Source organism: Chironomus tepperi, unplaced genomic scaffold (genome assembly GCF_022539635.2).
Source record: "Chironomus tepperi strain 1889 unplaced genomic scaffold, CSIRO-AGI_Ctep_v1 contig_175, whole genome shotgun sequence".
Classification (NCBI taxonomy): domain Eukaryota; kingdom Metazoa; phylum Arthropoda; class Insecta; order Diptera; family Chironomidae; genus Chironomus; species Chironomus tepperi.
The window spans coordinates 361,402-381,909 of record NW_027226297.1 but is presented as its reverse complement, the minus strand read 5'-3'; the positions used below and the strand labels follow the sequence as shown (position 1 = coordinate 381,909).

General features: G+C 31.7%; 2 protein-coding genes across 3 annotated transcripts; both read right to left on the bottom strand.

Annotated features, from left to right (window-relative positions):
- Window positions 1–24: 24 nt before the first annotated feature.
- Window positions 25–1,909, bottom strand: CREG (Cellular Repressor of E1A-stimulated Genes). The gene is made up of 3 exons (XM_070638554.1): window positions 1,795–1,909; window positions 1,332–1,571; window positions 25–725 (listed from the first exon to the last, which is right to left on the bottom strand). Exons 2-3 carry the CDS (start codon window positions 1,492–1,494, stop codon window positions 205–207), a joined length of 684 nt encoding a protein of 227 aa, XP_070494655.1. The 5' UTR covers window positions 1,495–1,571; window positions 1,795–1,909; the 3' UTR covers window positions 25–204.
- Window positions 1,910–3,001: 1,092 nt separating this feature from the next.
- Window positions 3,002–19,372, bottom strand: LOC139089153 (uncharacterized). 2 transcript variants are annotated; one of them, XM_070638598.1, is made up of 8 exons: window positions 19,247–19,372; window positions 12,445–12,917; window positions 12,129–12,276; window positions 11,166–11,241; window positions 10,886–11,030; window positions 10,664–10,786; window positions 7,264–7,449; window positions 3,002–7,071 (listed from the first exon to the last, which is right to left on the bottom strand). In XM_070638598.1, the coding sequence occupies exons 2-8, from the start codon at window positions 12,572–12,574 to the stop codon at window positions 6,821–6,823; spliced, it is 1,059 nt and encodes a 352-aa protein (XP_070494699.1). In that variant the 5' UTR covers window positions 12,575–12,917; window positions 19,247–19,372; the 3' UTR covers window positions 3,002–6,820. The 2 variants fall into 2 exon arrangements, with proteins under 2 accessions (XP_070494699.1, XP_070494700.1); XM_070638599.1 differs by lacking the exon at window positions 19,247–19,372 and adding an exon at window positions 18,122–18,196.
- Between the last annotated feature and the right edge of the window lie 1,136 nt (window positions 19,373–20,508).

The following is a 20,508-nucleotide window of genomic DNA, read 5'->3' as shown; positions in this document are numbered from 1 at the left end:
GGATAAAAAAAAATGTTATCAATATTAATTTTCATTATTTGTTTATTATATGTTAAAAAAATGTTCATTTTATAAAGTGATACCATGATAATAAAAATTAGGAAAGCATATTGAGACATAATTATTTGTTACATGACATCTTATCACGTCTATATAAAATAATCTTTGATATTATTGTTCCCAAAATAGGTAAAAAGTAGCTACTTATTTGAACTTAAATTCGAATGTAGTTTTATGACTTCCTTCGCCGTCTAACTTGGTTCTGAAATAGTCTTCGGGTGTTACAAAATGAGGACCACCGTACCAATCAAGCACAACAATTTGTGAAATGTTCATTTTGCACAAGAAAAAGTCGTGCGTTTCAATCCAATGTGCTGATGCTGGATGATGACTTGTCATTGCTTTTGTTGCAAAATCAAATTCTGCTGTATCCTTCTGTACTCTAAGAGCCTCTCCTGACATCATAATACGAGCGCAAGTTGGTTCCATTGGATCAATATTCTTATTCGTACAATACAGTGACTGATCGAGTGAGAACAAAACTGTCATTTGGTTCTTTTTGGATAGATCTTGAGCGGTAAAGTCCAACATGACTAAATAGAAGTAAATCATGCCGGTACTTTTTGCACCTTTTTCAGAATCAGCCATAGCAATTACATTGACCATAGGAAATCCGTTGATTTGTGGTAAGGTTGAGATTGTTCCTGTTGCCATCCATTCGGAGTCTATAAAATATGGTTAAGGAAGTATTTAATATTATTTCTGGTATATACTTGTATTGCATATATAGTGACTAAAAATGATTCAGAGATTATAGTTTAATTTAAGACAGTGCTGGACAACCTATGTGCCGCGGCACACTAGTATGAAATTTTTCGAAATGTCATGAACCAAATCCCTAGGCTTAGTAACATAGTATGCCAAAAATAAAAGGTTGCCTTGCCTAAGGATGATCTAAGGATTTTAATACCGGACATTGAAAACCCTAGTTTAATCCAACTTTAATACAAATTTGGACTTTGAATTAAAAAAAAATATTATTACTAGTGATATGTATTAAAATTGTCTTAAATGAGATTCGAACTCTTGAATAATCCTTGACTTCAACGTCTGTCACAACTCATAATCTAAACCAGTAAATTTATGTGACTTAAATACAATTAAATTAAGCTAATCATAAACAAATCAACAGTCGTTTGTGAACTTTAGTTTATAAAGCTTACTGTATGTATAATCAGAACTTTAAAAGAAATCTATAATCACAAGTAAACCACAAAATAATTTATTCACCCTTACGACAATGAGTAACAAAAAGAAAAAAAAAAACTTACTGTGCACAAGCCATCTTGCCATTTTTGCATAGTCAGTATGCGGTGGTGGATCATTATTCACGTGACTAACTTCATTATCCTCTCCACTATAGAAGTTAACTATCAATGTCTTTGGTGCAATGAACGGTATTAATGCAACTAAAATTATAGCTTTCTTCCACATGATGAATGGCAAGTTTCTTTTTAATTAAAAATATTACAGTTCACTGTCTTATCTTCACTTATATAGCGTTGATGAAACTATGTGAGACATATATAAAAAAATTAAGAAATTGCAGCTATTATCCAGTAAAAATGTTTAGATTACGATAAACAATGTACACAAAAAAATCTGTGAATATAAATCTTGAAATAAAAGTCGAAATAATTCGGCGCAAATTGCTTTATTTTTGTATCTACCGAAGATTTATATCCACATTGTTTGTATGACAACAAATACCGAATTTATATTAATAATTCATACTTTAGTTTTAAAATAGAATACTTGAATATATTTATTGGAAAGAAAGTCTCGACACTTTGCCTTCTGGCATACGATTGCGACAAAAATGAAACAGAGAAAAGAATAAATGCAAGAGAGACACATGAAAAAAATAAGTCGAATCGGTAGAAACAGCTGATTTTTTTTTGTATTTTTTTATAAAAGAACGAAATACACACGAACATTAATTGACGATGCGATGAAACATCAGAACATTTATATTGTGTACATGCCTGGGTTAGAAGTTGATTCACAAACCGTTAGTCGGTTATAGAGAGAATCTTCTGATTGGAATCTCTTGATCTCATAGTTTGAAATGTTGAAATATTGATCTGATTTCTCATAAATGTAGATAATAGACATATTTAGAATATAATTTGATTTTAGCAAAATTTATCAATGGGATTTGTGTATCAACGATGCAAAAGTGTTTAGAATCTCAGAAGTTGCATTCGACAGATTTATTGAGATTTTGCGGCAATAGATCCTTGCATAACTTCCAAAAGGAAGTAATTAACTATTAAGACGGAATAACTCATTTTATACATATAATTAGCGTTGTATCTCATCAATTAATGTCCTCAATCTCGAGAAGTAATACATTTCAATACCGAGATTAGAATCTCATCTTATGATAAGGGATTAAGAACACAAAACTATTTTTCGAATCAATTAGGGATATTATTTCAATCTTCAACCAGTACAGCACAATATGTTTGCTAGGGCACTTATACGTCATCGGTTTAACGTGGTAAAATGCAAAGGTGTCTGGTAGTGTGAAGGCTGATTTCAACCTATTTTTGTGGCGAAAAACTAGGTATGCCGCGTATTATCGCTCAGGTAATTGGCATACAGTGATACTTATATCAATATTCCAATCTTAAAGCAATTTTGTAGCTCTTATTCAAATTTCTTCCACAACTCTTCATGCTCCTGATCCGTTCCTTAATCTATACTTGTCTAGAGACCCAATTTCATCTTAATCTCAAAGTGCAGTCAAAGTATCTAAACTTTCTAGTCATCTGCATTACCGATTACTTCAAAGAGGTTTTTAACAGATTCTTATAAGAATTCTATAAATGGTATTATAAATGATTCATTCCTTTCACGAGCCTTGCCCTTCTAATTCTATAAAAAGATAAAAAAAAAAGTAAATTTATAACAGAATTTTACATTTTTCACCCACTTTTATTCAAATATTTTCATTTTTTTTTTTCAATTTTTTATTACAAATTTTCTTTCTTTACTTAAAATCGCTTCATTCTGTCTTTTTATAGTTATAAATGAATTCATTTCTTACATGATAAATTTTGGTAAACAATAAACATAATAGATATAAAAATTATAATTTTTTTCTCTTTTTTTCACCAATTTTTCGCTAAAATAAAATTATTTAAATTTTTAATATAATGTAAAGCAGGTTCTGAAGTTGATTTTGAATGGATGATTCAAGTTCGAGGAAATGCGATTTAAATTTTTAATGATTTCATCACTCATGAGCTGTCTTCTAATGCATTACTAGCATGGATGTAAGCAGAATAATAATTGACAGTAAAAAATTACTGCATGCATTAATGTATGTTTCATTACTAATGTCTTACTCATCTGATGGAGAATTCATGTTCCAATTTAGAATATGTATTGGATTTAATAAGGTTGATGTGTGGGAATTAGAATAATACCTTTGTTTCTACTTTGCTGAATAGCATAAGTCAGTTTATGGATCTAAAATCCTGAACAAAGACTGCGCGACTGTGGCATAAATACCAAATCCAACACCAAGTCTGAATCCGACACCAAATTTAAATTCGGTATCAAATTCGAATCCGAATCCGGTATCAAGTCCGAATCCGACAAATAGTCTGAATCCGTCATCTAGTCCGAATTCGGAACCAATTCCGAATCTGACATCTAGTCCGAATTCGGCACCAAGTCTGCATCTGGCATCTTATCAGAATCCGGTATCAAATTCGAGTCTGGCATCTAGTCCAAAACGGCATTTAAACCGAATCTGGCACCAAGTCTGAATCCAGAATCCGGATTCGGCATCTGGTTCGATTCCGGAATCAAGTCCGAATTTGGAATTGAGTTCGAATCTGGCATCTAGACCAAATCCGACACCAAGTCTAAATCCGACTTCTTGTCCGAATCCGACAGATCAAGTCTGAATCTTGTATCTAATCCGAATCAGGCACCAAGTCCGGATCTGGCATCAAGTTCGAATTCGACATCTAGTCCGAATCAAGTACTAAATTAGAGCCAAGCAAGTCTATGTCAGTGCATTTTAATGTATATGTCATGTTTATATACTGACAAGAACATTAGCAATGCTAAAAGACGATTGTTCTGAATACTTTCATCTAGATTACATCCATTAACTCAAATAATTCATTCTTAATCAATTTCAGCTTCTGAATATAAATATTTCTTTTTTTTTGTGTGAGACCGCCAATAAGAATTGTCTCACAAAAAGGATGCTCAATTGAAAAATTGTCTTATCTATCCTCAATTTTTTTATTTTATTTTATCGCACGTTTCACGAATTTTTTTTATGAATAAATTTTTGCATTCACTAGACAATTGATATAATTTTTCACATTTCCATTTTCGTATATGATATTATTTTTTTTGTTATGATGGTTTGTATCTTTGATAAAAATCAGAATGTCGACGTCGATATTGTTATTTTTAACTATAGATATATTTTTATTTTTTTCTTAAATGCACTATTTTTTTTTTAATGAATTTGAGTATATGAAGGTTAAAAAGGTTAATGACTTCCGAGAGAAAAAAACTAAAATGAAATTTTTTTATTTGCGATGCTTTTTGAAAGAGCTTAATTTAGTTGCTATAAAAAAAATCTCATACTACGGACATGTCGAAAATTCCGTTAATTTTGTTGTTCATATTTTCAAAAACCGTTAAAAAATTTGAATTTTTAAATACCGTTAAACTATTTGAATTTTTAAAATACGTTACAAGCACACAAACTAAAGTTTAACAGATATTAAAAATTTAAATTTTTTAACGGTTTTTGAAAATTTGAATGACAAAATTAACGGAAATTTTGACGTGTCCATAGCATGATCCGTAGCACGAAAAAACTAATTTAAAGTCTTTCAACTTTGAAAGCTTTTTTTTTCTTATAAATTTTCATAGAATTGATGATGAATGTCATGTCGTCTTCGACAGTTGTTTTTAGTTTTAAAAAGTAATAATTTTTTTTTTCATTCAACAATTTGTTAAAATGTAAAAAGTACAAAGGTATGCAATTTTATGGTAATATCAGTGTTTTGGTCATTTTTTTTTTGTTTTTCTTCGGAAATTGAATTAGTAATGTGTTAAACGTCTCAACGATATTTTCGCTAATAATTTATTTAAAATTGATTATCAGGTTCTTGATAGTAAAAGTTTTTTTTTTCTTAAATTTCATTTGGTTTAAAGAAGAAAATGGCAAAAGTTGATCCAAATGTCCAATTTTATGAACCATTTATGGAGATTCGGAGTCAACTTTTAGCTTTGGAATGATTGAGAGTGAGTGTGTTTTGGTGAGCAGCTTGTGGAAGACGGTAATATGCATCCCAAATACTTATTCCCAATTCAAGATTCATGATTTTCGTTTTATACAGTTAAGTTAAAAAAAATATCATATATGACTCGTGGCTAACACGGATTTTTAATGGCAAAGTCGGCTCAAGTCGACTTGACTGTATATGAAATTCGAGTTGGCTTAAAGCTCTGATTTAATTAGGACAGCCCGAATGCTAAATAAAAAAGCACAAATGTCTGGACAAGAGTGCAAGTTTTGAACTTCAAACCTAGGTTGAAGGACTTTTCTCTTCATAGACTAAAGGATAACTGGCTTTTGAGTTACAACCAGGGTTACAGCACAGAAATCTGTTGACTAAAGATGGTATAGACTGGTTTTTCTGATTTGCTCTAACCTCAAAAAGCCTCTTTTAGCCTCTCGAGATTTGAAATTTCAGATATCAAAAAAATGTAAAATTTCACTTGTCAAATTCGAAAAATTTCAAAAAGTCGTTTATTTTAGGTTTTTTGTAACAAGTTAGCGGAAATCCTGAGATTTTTCATGACACGCCATTGTTCGCACAGGCTTCCAGCCACTTAACTACCTTAACAACTTGAAAATCTTCAATCTAAGTTGTATAATGGAGCGTAATAGAAATGTTTCTGGTTAATATAAGATGCGTTGGCCTAACAAATTATCATCCTTAAATGTAAGGACAGAGACTTAAATAAATGCTACAGATCAAGTACAGCATGCGAAGTGAGCAAGTAATAATCAAAAGCTGTCTTTTAACAATCTTCAATATTCGCAATAATTTTGATTAGAATATTTTTTATTATTAAACTTTTCCAAAAAAAGTCTAATATACAGCCTTAGCAAAAAAACATCATCAAAACGTTCTAAAATGTCAAAATAAAATTGTCCTTTAAGAAATATAAAAGATCATAAATTTCTCGTTTATTTTGGATGATATTTGCTAAAGTTACACATTGGATGATGTGTAAATGCCAAATAAATCAAACGTGGGCAGTATTTAAACTTTTCATATTTTTTTCCCAAGCTTCTTTCATCAGAAAGAAATGTTCTGTTGACTAGCTCATAAAGTATTCAAGTATAATCCAAAATCTCCCACAAGCTTCCAAAAAATGCAATCACTCCCAACACGTTTTTGTGTCAAGTCTCAAATTGATCTAAAAGATTTTTTTTATACCCTTTTTTTTAAAAAATAAATAAAAAATAAAAAAAAGTATATTTTATAAAACATTTGGATTATCATTACAGTACGGCTGAATATCATCATTTTTGCTAATCAAATAATTATTTTATATTTATATAATCTACAAAGAGAGTAAAAAGGAGACTGTTAAAGCCTAATTAAATATAACCTAAAAAATCTAACATTCTATCCATACCGAAAATGATAAAAAAAAAATTAAAAATATAGAACAGCTCATTATTTATATTCCTTTATTTGATGTCTTACACAAACCACTCATCTTTGGTTGCTGGATTATTTTGTGTTGATGATAAAAGATCTTGTCCCATAAGCGATTTAAGATTAACACTTGCACCATCAATTTGTGTCGTCTCAAAGCACATATTAAAATTTCTTGGTATTGTGTGACTTCCGTTCATTCCATTACCATTTTCACCGGGCAGTCGTGTTGTTTGATCACGTGGCAATGTCGAATGTTTTGAGCCATTTGTTGCATTGATGTTAGTTTGATAGACTATATAGTAATAATAGTCAGTTATTCAATCATTTTCAAGGCAAGCAGAGAGAGGGACGATAGCAACAAAAGAATGGGAAATTGACATGAAAAGGAAAAAGGAAGACATTCATTAAATTCCAATTATGTTAAAATGTCAATTCATAGAGAAAATTGTAGAAAAAAAAAATAAGAAATAGAAGAGAAACTCACGTGGAACTTGATTAAAGTTTCCGTTATTATTCTGAATATTTCCATTATTACCATTATTATTTGGATTACGACGACAAATACATATTGTGACTCCTACTAAGCATGCGAAAATTAAAAGCATGCTACACACTGATATCAGCACAATCCAGGTGAGACCAACACCAAATATTTGACCCTCTGCTGGATCTGTAAATAGATAAAAGAAGGGAAATTAGCATCATTTATGGTATTGTGTTGTTGTGACTGGATATATAATTTAGTTTATGGAATGTTCAGAAATTACGTAACACTTGGGGGTGAGTCCAAATTTTGGTTCGAGATTTTGTTACATGGTCTCCTAAAGATGATGACCGCGCAATATGTGCAGTTCAATGCTGCACCTAGCTTAACATCGTCATGCACCAACTTGGCACCAACCTCACTTTCTTGCGGTGGAGGCTGTCAATTCAAGCCGCATAATTGGTCAGAATCTAATGAAATTCTGGTTTTAATAAGGTGCGCTGGTCTAGCAAGCTGTCATCATTAACTACAACCTAGGAAGACCATGTATCACAATTGATATAGGCGACCAGTCAAGTAAGTAAGTCAGATATTGTTACAAAGCGTTACGATGCGTGAGAAAGGATGAGTTTAAATAGCGCTACGTAATTTCCGAACGATCCCTTATTATAAATAGTTGATGAATGGTTGTTCATCTTTAGAATGGAGCGAGGATCCAAAGAGATTTTGATTTAATTGAATGAGCTGATAAAGCAGTGGTGGACAATCTGTATACCGTGACAAACTTGTGTTTCGTGACGTGTCTGGTTTGGATAGTGGCTTATCACTAAGGTGTTCCGTACTATGCGTTTCCAAAATTCCGATCCGAGAAGATTTACAGGATAGAGAACATGATTTGCTAGTCCCGCCATCGAGAAAACATGGTTCCGTGCCACAAAAAGGTTCAGTACCGCTTCGATGAAAGATAATGAGAAACTGGTCCTTGAATTGATTCTATAGGATGGTCTTCTAAAAATAGATTACAGTTCCATCCTTCGTAGAATATAATTAATTTTGCTAGTAAGTTAGCAGAAGGGAACACACCCCTAGAAGTAGCATCTGCATGATAATTTTTCCTTCAACTAATTAGTTTTCCATCCTTCAACAAGTAATTTAAATTACTAATTTGCATTAAAAGCAAACACTTGATGAGTCATTCTCTCAAAAAAGCCAATATTTAATGAACTCCTTTGATGACAAGAGCAAATATCTTAATTTATTTACATGCTCCTTTTAAATTTTTGATAGCAATTTTGTCCATTACAGTTGCATCATCCAACCTCTCATGTAGTTTTACAACAATAATATTTCCAAAATAAATTTATTTACATGCTAACGAGATTGTCGAAACTCGTGTATTTTGGTAACAAATTGCGGTATGTTGTTAAGTAAATATGCAGCATCATTAGTATCCTTATAAATTTTCTTACCCATAGAGACCAATTTGTCTGATTTTTTTTTGTCTTTTATTTATTGAAATGAACAAATTTTTGACAAAGTCCCACGTGCAATTTTTTGTTATTTACCGTACATTAGTCTGGTGTATTGACCTTGATACCTAAAATCTAACTACTTGGTTGATAGTCAATGTACTGATAATGTAATTTAGCAGATGGGGTATAAGACATCTTTAGTTCAACACCAGCTTTCGCAAATTATTTGTGTGGATTGTTATGACAATGGATATCCATAAATTTTCTCTTATTTTTTTGTTCATTGCACCAATGAAGTGTTTTGACTCTGGGTGCCATGTACATTAGCAATATTTGGGTATTCAGATTTTTTACACATGATTTAGATTTAAATCTCAAAAAATAATCTGTAAAGTTGTATCAGTTCTTCTAGAATATATTTTAAAAGGATTTATCCGTTGCTAAGTTGTACATTGACTTGATTGTTTTGTAAAGTATTGAAGGTTGATGGTATCCAGGTGATGATGTTCTGGCATTTTCCAATTTGCAGTTCATATACAAAAAGGACTCTTTGAATCAAGAAATCTCTAATTGATTGTTTGTATCAGGATTGCTGTGAATTTAGTTTAATCATATTGCTGAGCATTTAGTGCTTTTCTATACAAAATTCGAGTTGACTTCGAGCTTCTAGCCAACTTTTTCATACAAAATTCGAGTTGACTTCGAGCTTCGAGTCAACATTTCCATCCAAAAACCGAGTCGAATTGAGCTTTGAGTCAGTCTTTCCATCCAAAATCCGAGTCGACTTCAAGCTTCGAGTCAACTTTTCCATACAAAATCCGAGTTAATTTCGAGCTTCGAATCGACTTTTCCATCCAAAATCCTTGTTTCCAAAGTTTCCTTCGAACTTTGGTACTTTCCAGATCATCTTATTACTTGCGCCCTTACCAATCATGTTTATTACTCTTGTCTATATCAGTATATTAGATATTTCACATATAAAGTCAAAATACTCCCTCTCCAAGTCTATAAAATGTCTTATCCAACGCAATTTTCTCCTTGAAAAGCAAACTTCTTTTACTTCAACTCTTGTCTCTGTCTTCGTTTCAATATTTGCTTATCAGATTGGATGTCAATGACTTTTTTTTTTGCTCCTTAGCTCTAAGTGATGATTTTTTAAGGCATTGAAGTTTTTTTTCTTTCTCTTTTCATCGGGATTCTCAATTTTTTTTGGAGTGGGGTTTTTCAACCTCCGTCACTCTCCGTTACTCTTTTATTTTGTGCACAGCTCGTGTCGTCTCAATTTCATCCTTACGTTTTTACACATTCATAGAAACGGTTCAATAATAAAGGTCGATACGTTTCGGGATGAATCATAAGCGATGGGATAAGCATGAAATTTGATAAATAAAGGTACAACTTCCGCTTATGAACCCTACTCAAATTATTTTGGATTCTCATAGTTACTCTTTCGTTGTGTATTTTGTTTGTCTTTTGGAAAATGCGAAGAGCAACATAAATTGTGATGGACAAAGAAGAAGTTAGTAGAAAATTGCTCATAGCTTGCTACTTTCTATCTCCAACAAACCATAATTAATTAAATTCCTTAGCAATTTGTCTTGAGTTTAAAGAAAATGCCAATCTATCTACCCGAACGACACAAATGATAGAATGGAGCTTATAGAGTTTCGTTAAGGCTCTTTATGTGCAGCCATATGGAAGGCATCTCCTTTTTGACAGACAAATAAAAGCTTCAAGAAGTGTTCTTCCAATTGGTGATAATAAAAGAGCTTAAGCAAAGCCTTGAAAGCTCCGTGACTGAGTCATCTTCACTTGCGTCGCTCGGGCTGACAACCACAACATTTTAAGATATTTCCACTTCTTACAACGACCTGTCATTCCAATCTTTTTTAAAAGAAAAAAATCAGAAATTAAAAGCACAATCTTACTTTGACAATTTGCTGCTGTGGACTCATCTGAAGCATCAGAACAGTGATTGACGCCATCACATAATAAATCAGGATGAATGCAAAATTCTTTCGCATGACATCTAAAGTCTCTACAAGCATGTTCTAGAAAAGAAAAAACGTGACAAATGAAGTAAAGAATTAATTAGTAAATAACAAACAATTCAAGTCAATAATTAATCAGGCACAGTGTCTTTAACTCACTTGGATCTTTTATGGCTGTAATCACAAGTTTGAATCCATTGGAATCAGTACCCCAATTGTCCGTAACATACTTAAGTGTGATATGATTTGTGTTTGTGAACAATACGCCCACCGATTGCTTTGTATTTCGACAAGAGATGTCAATCTACAACGAGTAGATAAATTGCATGATAAACATAGAAATAAAGACAAAAAAAAAATAAATGTATTTTTATTTTTTTGACACGACAACGTTTAGGAATGAGAGAAACAAAAAAGAAGTTAAAGTACAACAAAATACCTTGGCGTGTCCGGCAGCATGGCCGCCATCGTACACATAAAGATGATCATTACAGTCTAATGAAAGCGTGTCAAATCTACAATAATAATAATAATGGTTGAAAAAAAAATGAAAAGGAATCATTAGTTAGCTATTGAAGACAGGTAAATTATTCGTTTGGATGATAAGTAGGAAAGGAGCAATTTAAGTTCTGCAGTGGAAATTTTTTCCAAGGATAATTTAAAAGCCATACATTTTATATTCACTATAAATGATACAATAATGGTTACAGTGTATACAGCGCTACTTAATGCTTAAATGATCGAAATTGCTTCATTTTGAATCAACATTCGTGAAGCTTTCAGAAGATTGTATCATTTTATATATAATTTTATGGAAAACGTGGTTGTTTTGGATATACCTCAAGAATTTATCCTTAATATTCTCGATTGGAACACTAGTCGAGCATAAATCGAGTTTATAACTTGATATTAACCCAAAAAACAAGATCCAGCTCTGAATTTCAAAGAATCTTCCTCTATTTTGAATATAATAACTCTAAACTCATGTGTAACTATCCATGCAATTTACATCTCAATTTATGCCAATTACAATAAAATATTCTCATCAAACTACTGTTGATCTTCTTCCTCAATTTGATCCTAAACATTTACCACAATTATTTATTACGTGATATACTCAATATAACAATAATTATATTAATTAAAGTCAAAGATCCAACTATCAAGATGCTATATCAGAACCATAATCATTCTGAACTTTACTATCTACACTGAGTAAATCCTTTCACGTAATTGTTCCACTGCAGAATACTTAAAGCTTCTCTATCCTTTTGGAAACATTATTTTTTGGTTTTTTTTAAAGATCCATATACAAAAAATCTTTATGCTGAAACATCGCATATGGAACCTTCTGCTCTGAAATACAGTAATCATATAGATTGTATGAAATGTTATGGTATACCTTAACATAAATCTTTGCAATATCGAATGAGTTTGAAACGTGATTTCGCAGTCGAGATTGCGCTCATTCTGACTCATCAGTGTTGCACCATCTACTTTCCTATAGAGTTGCCTTAGAAATGTATTTTTACACAATTGATTTATATGATCTGCTCGATAACGCAATGTTTTTTTTTATATATATTTCGTAAAAGGATTATTGTTGTGAAATGCATGAAAGACACCGGGTACGATAAAAAATAAAAAATATGAAAGCATTAATGCTATGGTCGATAAATTACTTCAGCATGTATAACAGAAAAATTCAATTCACTTACAATTCTTATTTAATTCACAACATACATCCGATATTGATATGAAGAGTATAAAGATGATGAATAAAAATTTACAGGATGATGACCACCATTCTTTCCATGAGAGTATTCCACCCGCTGAAGTCGGTGACATTATTACTAATTGAATTGAGTTTGATGAAATTTTTTCTTTTCTTCTTTATTCTACTTTTCTATCGTCTTTTAAGTATGCTCTTATCACTGATACTTGCAACTATATCACTCTATATCCTCGATTCAAAGTTTCTTTTTCGTTCTTATCTTCTTTATCCTTAATAATATAATATAAATTGAGTTCAATTTTCTTTACTTATGACGCTGCAACCGATATATGACTCTATTGCTGCACTCATTAAATCTAGCTTCATTTTAACTCCGTTTTTCGTTCAGACATTTTATATTTTGTTCTCCAGTCTTATCATGTACCATTAAATTTTTTGATTTCTCTTACTAACTTACTGTAGATGTTTTTGAACATAAGTATTATGTTGTTGAAAGATTGAAATGAGAATGTAAAATGAGTAAATAAAGGTTTAAATCATGTAAATGTTATAAAACGCAGAATCTTTAGTGATATTGAAAATATTTGTGGAATTCCGATGATTTATTGTTGTCTTCTTTGTTTTTAAAGTCTAACATACTTGTCGTACAGATCAATAGTGATAAATGGTTTTCTCAAGTCTAATAATTAAGTTAGAGTAAGATTTTTCTACAAATTTTCTTTGAAACGGAAATAAAAATCAAAATAAAACCTCGCGGGGTATGCAACTAGTTGTTGACAATTTTGATTCAGAATTATTTCGCAAATTATTATCCAGAATGGACAATAGTCATCAACTAGTCAGTTCACATTTTTGTCCATTCTGGTTTATAAATGTTGAATATTTATAAAGCTCTTTTCTCTGTAATTGATGTATCCATCAAGCATTAAGCATTCTCCATAATCGTACTTAAAATTTCCAAACGTTTAAATCATTCAGCTTTTATTCAAAAACCTGTCATTCATTATTTTTCATGCCAAAAAAAGGGCTTGAAATTCCCTCTTCCATATTTTCCGATGAATTAAATTCGATTCTAACAGATGTAGAAGATAGTACAATTTATACCATTCAGGAAGACAACAATTTTGGATATTTAATCTTTCTATTCATACACAAAAACCGATTCATGCGAGGATATTGTACGGAATTGACACACAGACAATATTCATAAAAGTGAAAAATTTTACATATTTCGAAATTTTGTGAATGGAAATCCTCTCAAGTTGAGACGAAATAAAAAAAAAGCTACAATGATACTTGTGTAGGAGTGATTTTAAGCTTCCGAAATAAATTAATATAATATGAGATGGAATTTTTTTTGTTGAGTCGATTGATTTCGAAGTAAATCCGATTTGAGACAAGTTACATGCTTACTGTTTCTAATATTTGTAGGATGTTGGACATTTTATATATAACTAAACATATAGAAGAGATTCCAATCAAAGGTCAAGAAAAAATGCTACTTATTATTTGAGAAGCTTATTTCATTCACGTTGAGCTTTATACATTTGTAAATACTTAAGAGGAAAAAATCTCAAGCAATGAATAGACGTGAAAATCTTTTATATTATGGATATCACAAGAAGTCTAAATGGAGGGAGAAATCTGATAGATAAACAGTAGGCTTATGGCAACATCGTTTAGTAACAAGCAGCAAAAAAATGGTTAAAAAGGTAGAGATTAGAGGTTCTTTTCACATGTCTCTTCCACAGCACAACTCTTAGTCAAATGAATAGCTTTTCACGGAATTATCTGCGTTCTTTTGCTCATCCCCTCCCCATTCCCCACTTTTCACGTACTTTATGTCTATTCCTTTGATAAATCTAACATGAAGATGTACACACGTACACTTATACATGTTGAATGTACAACCATCCTTCCTTTAACAGGTGAGGAAAAAGTTTCACAAACAGCAAATTTAAAAACTATTTCGCTGATTGCCTTCACATAATAAGTAACATCTGGCGTTTTAACTTCTTTTATATGCCATTATCTCTTAGTGGAACATCTTGAACTCTGTTATTTTGTTTTTGGCGTGTGTATTAAAAAGGCTGATGGTTTTCTGTGAATTGATCTCAATATTTTTATGATTTTGATGTTTAGAACGCGTAATATACAGTTTTTAATATATTTAGGAGTTGGAAGAGGAGTCGAGTTGGGGTTGTCTTGGGGTGATTTGGTTGACTTGACACGTGCACAGCGTGCGTTCTTAGTTTGATCTTTAAAGAAACGAAATAGAAGTGAATAAGTCTATTTAGACAGTTCCGACGTATCCAGGTCGATTCCAGTGAAATCCTTACATGGCAAATTTACGCCTCTTGGGTCCTTTCTGGTTTATTAAGCACATCATTCATGATCTATTCCAAAATCTCATGTTGCTCAATTCTTAGTTTACGTAGTAACAGGGAAAGTTCCCTCCCGGTTCCGAAAATCATCCACGACCTCGATTTCGGGAAAGAATAATTGGCGGATGGACTTGAACCTGAGAATTCAAATTCAATACCAACTTTCCTAACCCCCACCATGTCAACTAAAGTATCAACGTACTACAGCTTCTCAGCATGGTTCAGCTTATAATTAAGCATAAAGCTCATAAAAATGTGCGTTCTAAAATCTCATTTCAGACGATTCTTTCTTATTATTCCTCTCACCCCCAACATCGCCAATTGAAAACTGTTTCATTACTCAATTTATTTTCATATCGCGACAAAATTACTGCATATGCTTCAAGTATGTTAGCACATATACAACTCATCATCATATCATCATTCAACCAATGTTTTCATAGCAAAAAAAAAATGTCTCAATTTTACCCAAACTCTTATCTCAAATCATACGAAAGTAATAATAATGATAATAATTTTTCTTTTTATGTCCTTGAACTCATCATAAAGCTACCTGACTGACTGATACGATACTCATGATGATGATTATTATTATTATATGTGTGTATATATTTAAAAACGGTCTCGGGAATGGAATAAAATCTGAATCAGATTTTTTAGTAGAGCAAAAAAAAAGCACTTTTAAGTATATCGCATCATTAACACAAAACTCATTCACTTCATTTACAGTCTAAAGGAGAAAATTCCTTATTTTAATTTAGCTACCTTTACATCTCGCACTAGCACTCTTACTCAGTCAATTCTCTCTTTTTCGTATCACATCTCTTGCCATTCTCATACATATAAATTTTCAAAAAAAAAAACCTTCACTGAGATTGTTTTTGTCATGATTTGATGGAGAAAAAAGAAGAGCGATTGTGAAAATTGGAGTGGGAGGTATGGCTTGATAAGAGGGAGATTTTGCGAAGGAGAGGGATGGGGGAGGAGGGGGATGCGATGAGAACGTAAATGAAGAAACACATCATGATAATATTGTGTACGTGAATATACTTATGTGTATACATTGGAGTAAATTTTTTAGCGATTTTTATGGGAACTATACGTGGTGTAATGTTCATTTTGATTAAGATATTTTGATTCTTTGAACATTTTGGAAATATTAGGGGTAGGGGTATAGTGCTTGAGGGGTATTCAGATCCAGAGCTGCGCTAGAGAGCCAGACCTTTGATCTCAGCAGATCTACAGTTTATAGTAAGATCAGAGCCTCTCATTTGATGATATTACTGTATGTAGCTTACTATGGGAGGCTGTGAGCTCCTTTTCCACTACATGTGATTTGAAATAGGGCAGTTAAGGAGTTTCAGTATTGCAGGGTCGGTATCATAATAATTGGTTACCTAAGTACTAAAATATTTCTGCACCGAGCCTCCTCGACTCACATAAAGTCCACTTGAGTTTGCTATAAAACTGATTAAAATTTGAAATATTTTTTTCTTCTACTGACACTTGTGAAGTATAACATTTCATGCAAATTTCAATCTGTTCTAAGTAACTTGTGGCGAACTCAATTTTTCTTCGACCTCGAATGAAGCCAATTGAAGGACACACCCAGATAACCTGTCCTTGGATACCTCAACTCAATTTCATCGCTTCTAAGAGCCCTAAACCAAATTCATCAAGATTTAATCTGAATATTTTGCATCACTAATAAATCGATCAAAAAATGCAAAACAAATAATCACCAGGAGGCAATAGGCTGCTTGAGCTAGCTCTCAAACATAATGATATAGCTGTCAACTCAAGAATCTCAAGCATACACAAACATATTCAAAAAAGTATCTAGATTTTCATAAAACAATATCTAGAAAAATCCACGACCTATCCAACAGTTTAACTCCTACAAGCAATCAGTCTTTATAAAAGCGCTTCCCACATTCGAATTCGAAATAACATTCAATTTTACCACTTGCCATTCCACTTGTTTTTGCTCCTTTAGATAAACCCTTTCTTAGTTTCCCGCTGATTTTTTTTTGCTTCTTTTACTCTTTTTTACGCTCTGTTCCTTTTGGCCAATTCTTATTATATTCCTTTTTATTTTCATGCTTTTTTTTTGACTTCTTGACTTTTCTTCATGTCTTGTGCAATTTAATACTATTATACCGGGAGTTAAAGAATATGGTAGGGGAGGAGTGTATGGGAGAAGAAGAATGAAAATACAGAATTGAAGAGGACTTGAATTAAAAGCAAAAGCGGATCAATATTTTTTTTTTGTTTTGTTTTCTCTACTTTTTTTTAGCTTTTTCGCGTCATTAAATATATTTCTTAAGAATTATTTATAAGACAAGAGATGAAAATTATTATGATTATTCGAAATAAAGAATGGGGTTGAAAGGAGAAGAGACGTTTGGAAAATTCTTGTGGATGAATGGTAAGAACGCAATTTCATTTTCATGGATGCATGAACTATTTGATGAACTATGGCATTTTTGTTTAATTCTATTCTATCCTATCAGAAGATCTCGTTCATCTGAAGTCAAACATGTTATTTTTATCTTTGATTCTCAAAAGTGAACGTCATTGAATGCATATTGAACTATTAATTAACTGGTTTCAAACGTTCGTATATTAGAGAATTGGCAAATATTGATAAATACAGCTAGATTTAAAAATTTCATCATTGACATTCAGATACTAGCTTAGAGCAATATCGACATTACAATCGATAAAATGTTGCACCATCCCAAAGCCTCCACAGAATGCTCAAATCCTGAATAAAGACCACGATGTCCAAATAGCGCTGTTTGCAAATACCTTCAGCAATCACAACGTCCAGTTCAAAATGTTTGAATTGAGAGATAAATTTGTTTATTTTTGTTCCAAAACACTAGAAAATTGAAGAATTTTGCTAAAATAAGAAATTTTTTAGCATCAAAACCCTCCTTAGTCACGTCCCTAAGTGTTGGGATATTCTACAACTGTATGAACTATCATTGATGAATTTCACCTAAAACTAGCTTTATTTCTAATACCAAGTTCAAACCTATCAACAGATTCCTAACATAAGTTCTGTTTGCACATGAATTATCTTGTCAGACTTCAAACTTGAAAACCAAACTTTCAATGGAGCTTCCATAACATGTCCAATCCATCAAAGCCTTTTAACTTCATCTAACAGAATGTAGTTGATAGAAGCAATAAGTTTTGGTTCCTTTTAACATTATAAGCAAACCAAGAAATCTCAATTCAAGGCTAAAATTTGTTATATCTATTAGATACCTAGATAGATGACTCAAACTTCAACTTGTAATGCGCACTATCTTCACTTCATTTATCACATTACTCTATAGTAATGTTGCCCCTTAAACTAGATCTTGCACTTACATTTGCACTATTAAGGACTTATCCTTGAATTTACCCAGACAACCCTGAAACTTTAGCTCTATATATAGATTCACTTGCTACAACTTCTCAAAAATTTGCTAACTTAAATAATCAGTCAAATAATTTGAACTATTCACCTACTGCATTATCTTATCAGACTCAGACTCTCACCACACAAAGCACTCAAAAATTAATCCACAATTCCCACTCATTTTGTCAAAATTCATGCTAAACCAGTAAAAGGTGGAAGTAAGGAGGGTGGGGGTGAGTAAAAATTATGAATTGTGAGTCATGACACAACTATTGAAGGGAGAATAAAAAGTTCAAATCCATTGATTACGGTCATTGCCATTTTAAACTTACTTTATCTGTTTACTTTTATGCAAAATATTTTTTTGGGAGGTAGATATGAAAAATAGATTAAATAAAGAATGGAATATAAATTAAATTATAGAAATGAGGGGTTAAGGGTGGGTGGAAGGGTAACAATGAATAAAATATGCTACGTAAAGCACCAAAAGAATGAGTCAATGAATAGTAAAAATTATTGTAAAATGAGATATTTGATAATAAAATATTTTCTTTTTTCCCACACACATTCACATCCAGCCGTCCATAGAAATTAATTTGAATTCATTCTATACATATTTATATATATTCTTATTGCATATTCAATATACACGAGAAAGAGAGCACAACAACAAAAAAAAAAATCACAATTGTCCACAAATTTTCGGATACTATATGTTCTGATTCTGAATCATCCTGAATGGCACTTTTTCACTTGTATTGGTGTGTGTCCATTTGTAAAACTTCTTCTCACCAGCACAATAAAAAAAAAACTTTTTTCACGGCTACAAAAAGGAAAATTTTTCTTTTAAATTCAAATTTTTTTTCGGAATTGGAGATTTATTGGATTGACTTTAAAGTTTCTTCTTCTTAATTAAATTATCCACAAATATTTTCAAATTCACAAAGACTTAATATTCACAATTTATTGACAGTATTTTTGCATCTTACCACACTCACTCCGCGGATATTCTTCAAAACTGAATTAAAATATATATTTTTTCTCCAGAATAAAATTTTTTCTTGTCTACGATTCGATTGAGTCGTAAAAACTGTTATGCTCACTCTCTTTCCGAAAAAAGAATCCAAGTAACTTCTTTTTTATATTAAAAAAAAAAATAACATGATATAAATACTACATGTACGTCTCTCTCTCACGGTTTCCTGAGTGAGGGTGGTTGACTTGACTCGCTGTATATTTTTGTTTCGGGTAGCGTGGATGGAAAAAAAAATGTCTACGGTGTGTAGTGGATGGATGATAAATAATATGTTGAGGGTGAATGTTACGCTCTCTCGACACAGTCAAATGAAAATTTCCTTTTCTCTCTCTCTCTCGGGTTCCTTTTTCTCAATTTTTATTCTGATATGAAAATTCGGTTAATGGCTGAGATATCAAATTTCATGTGTATGTGTGTTTATATCCATGAGTTTATTGTTTTACATCCAGAAACACAAAAGCCTCTTTTTTTAATTTTTATAAGTCTAAATTTTAGGCGCGCGAAATAATTTCAATAAATTCATTTCCTGACTTTTATGTTAATTAATTTAAAACGAATGGGATATGGAAGGATGTACTGTTATCACATCAATCGATTGACTGTAATAAATTCACTTATATGGGGCATTTTCTTTTATGAAATGATGAGATAAGATATTTTCCTTTTTTTTCAAATTTCCGTTTCAGCATGTTTAGGAATTAAATGCGCATGTCTGTGCGAATTCTCGTCTTTTTTTGTTGCTTTCGAAAAATCGATATTGATTTTTCTGTACGATGAATGTACTCACGATTTTTTAATATTATTGGACTTCCAATGAGAAATTTCTTTCGGATTATGATGGACTGGAAGTTTGAATTTTTGCTGTTGGATGATAAATGCTTGAAGTTGTTGAAGTGTACAGCAATTTGATTTTCAATTGTGACATGATCCAGCTTTACTGCTTGTTTAATTATGCTGAAAGATGATTTAATTTCAAATTCTAAGATTTTTATCAATGTTTACCTTGCTTTCAAAAATTCTAAAACAAAAACATTGAGTCAAAATTTTCAGTTCAAATTTTTGAAAACCGTTAATTTTTAAATTTTTATTAACCGTTGAAATTGAAACCCTTAAATATCGTCAAATTTTAATTTCATCCACAAAAAGCCTCAAAAACAATTTTAAATCCACAAATGCAGTCAACATGCCAATTGTAATCAACAAGTTTCATTTTCA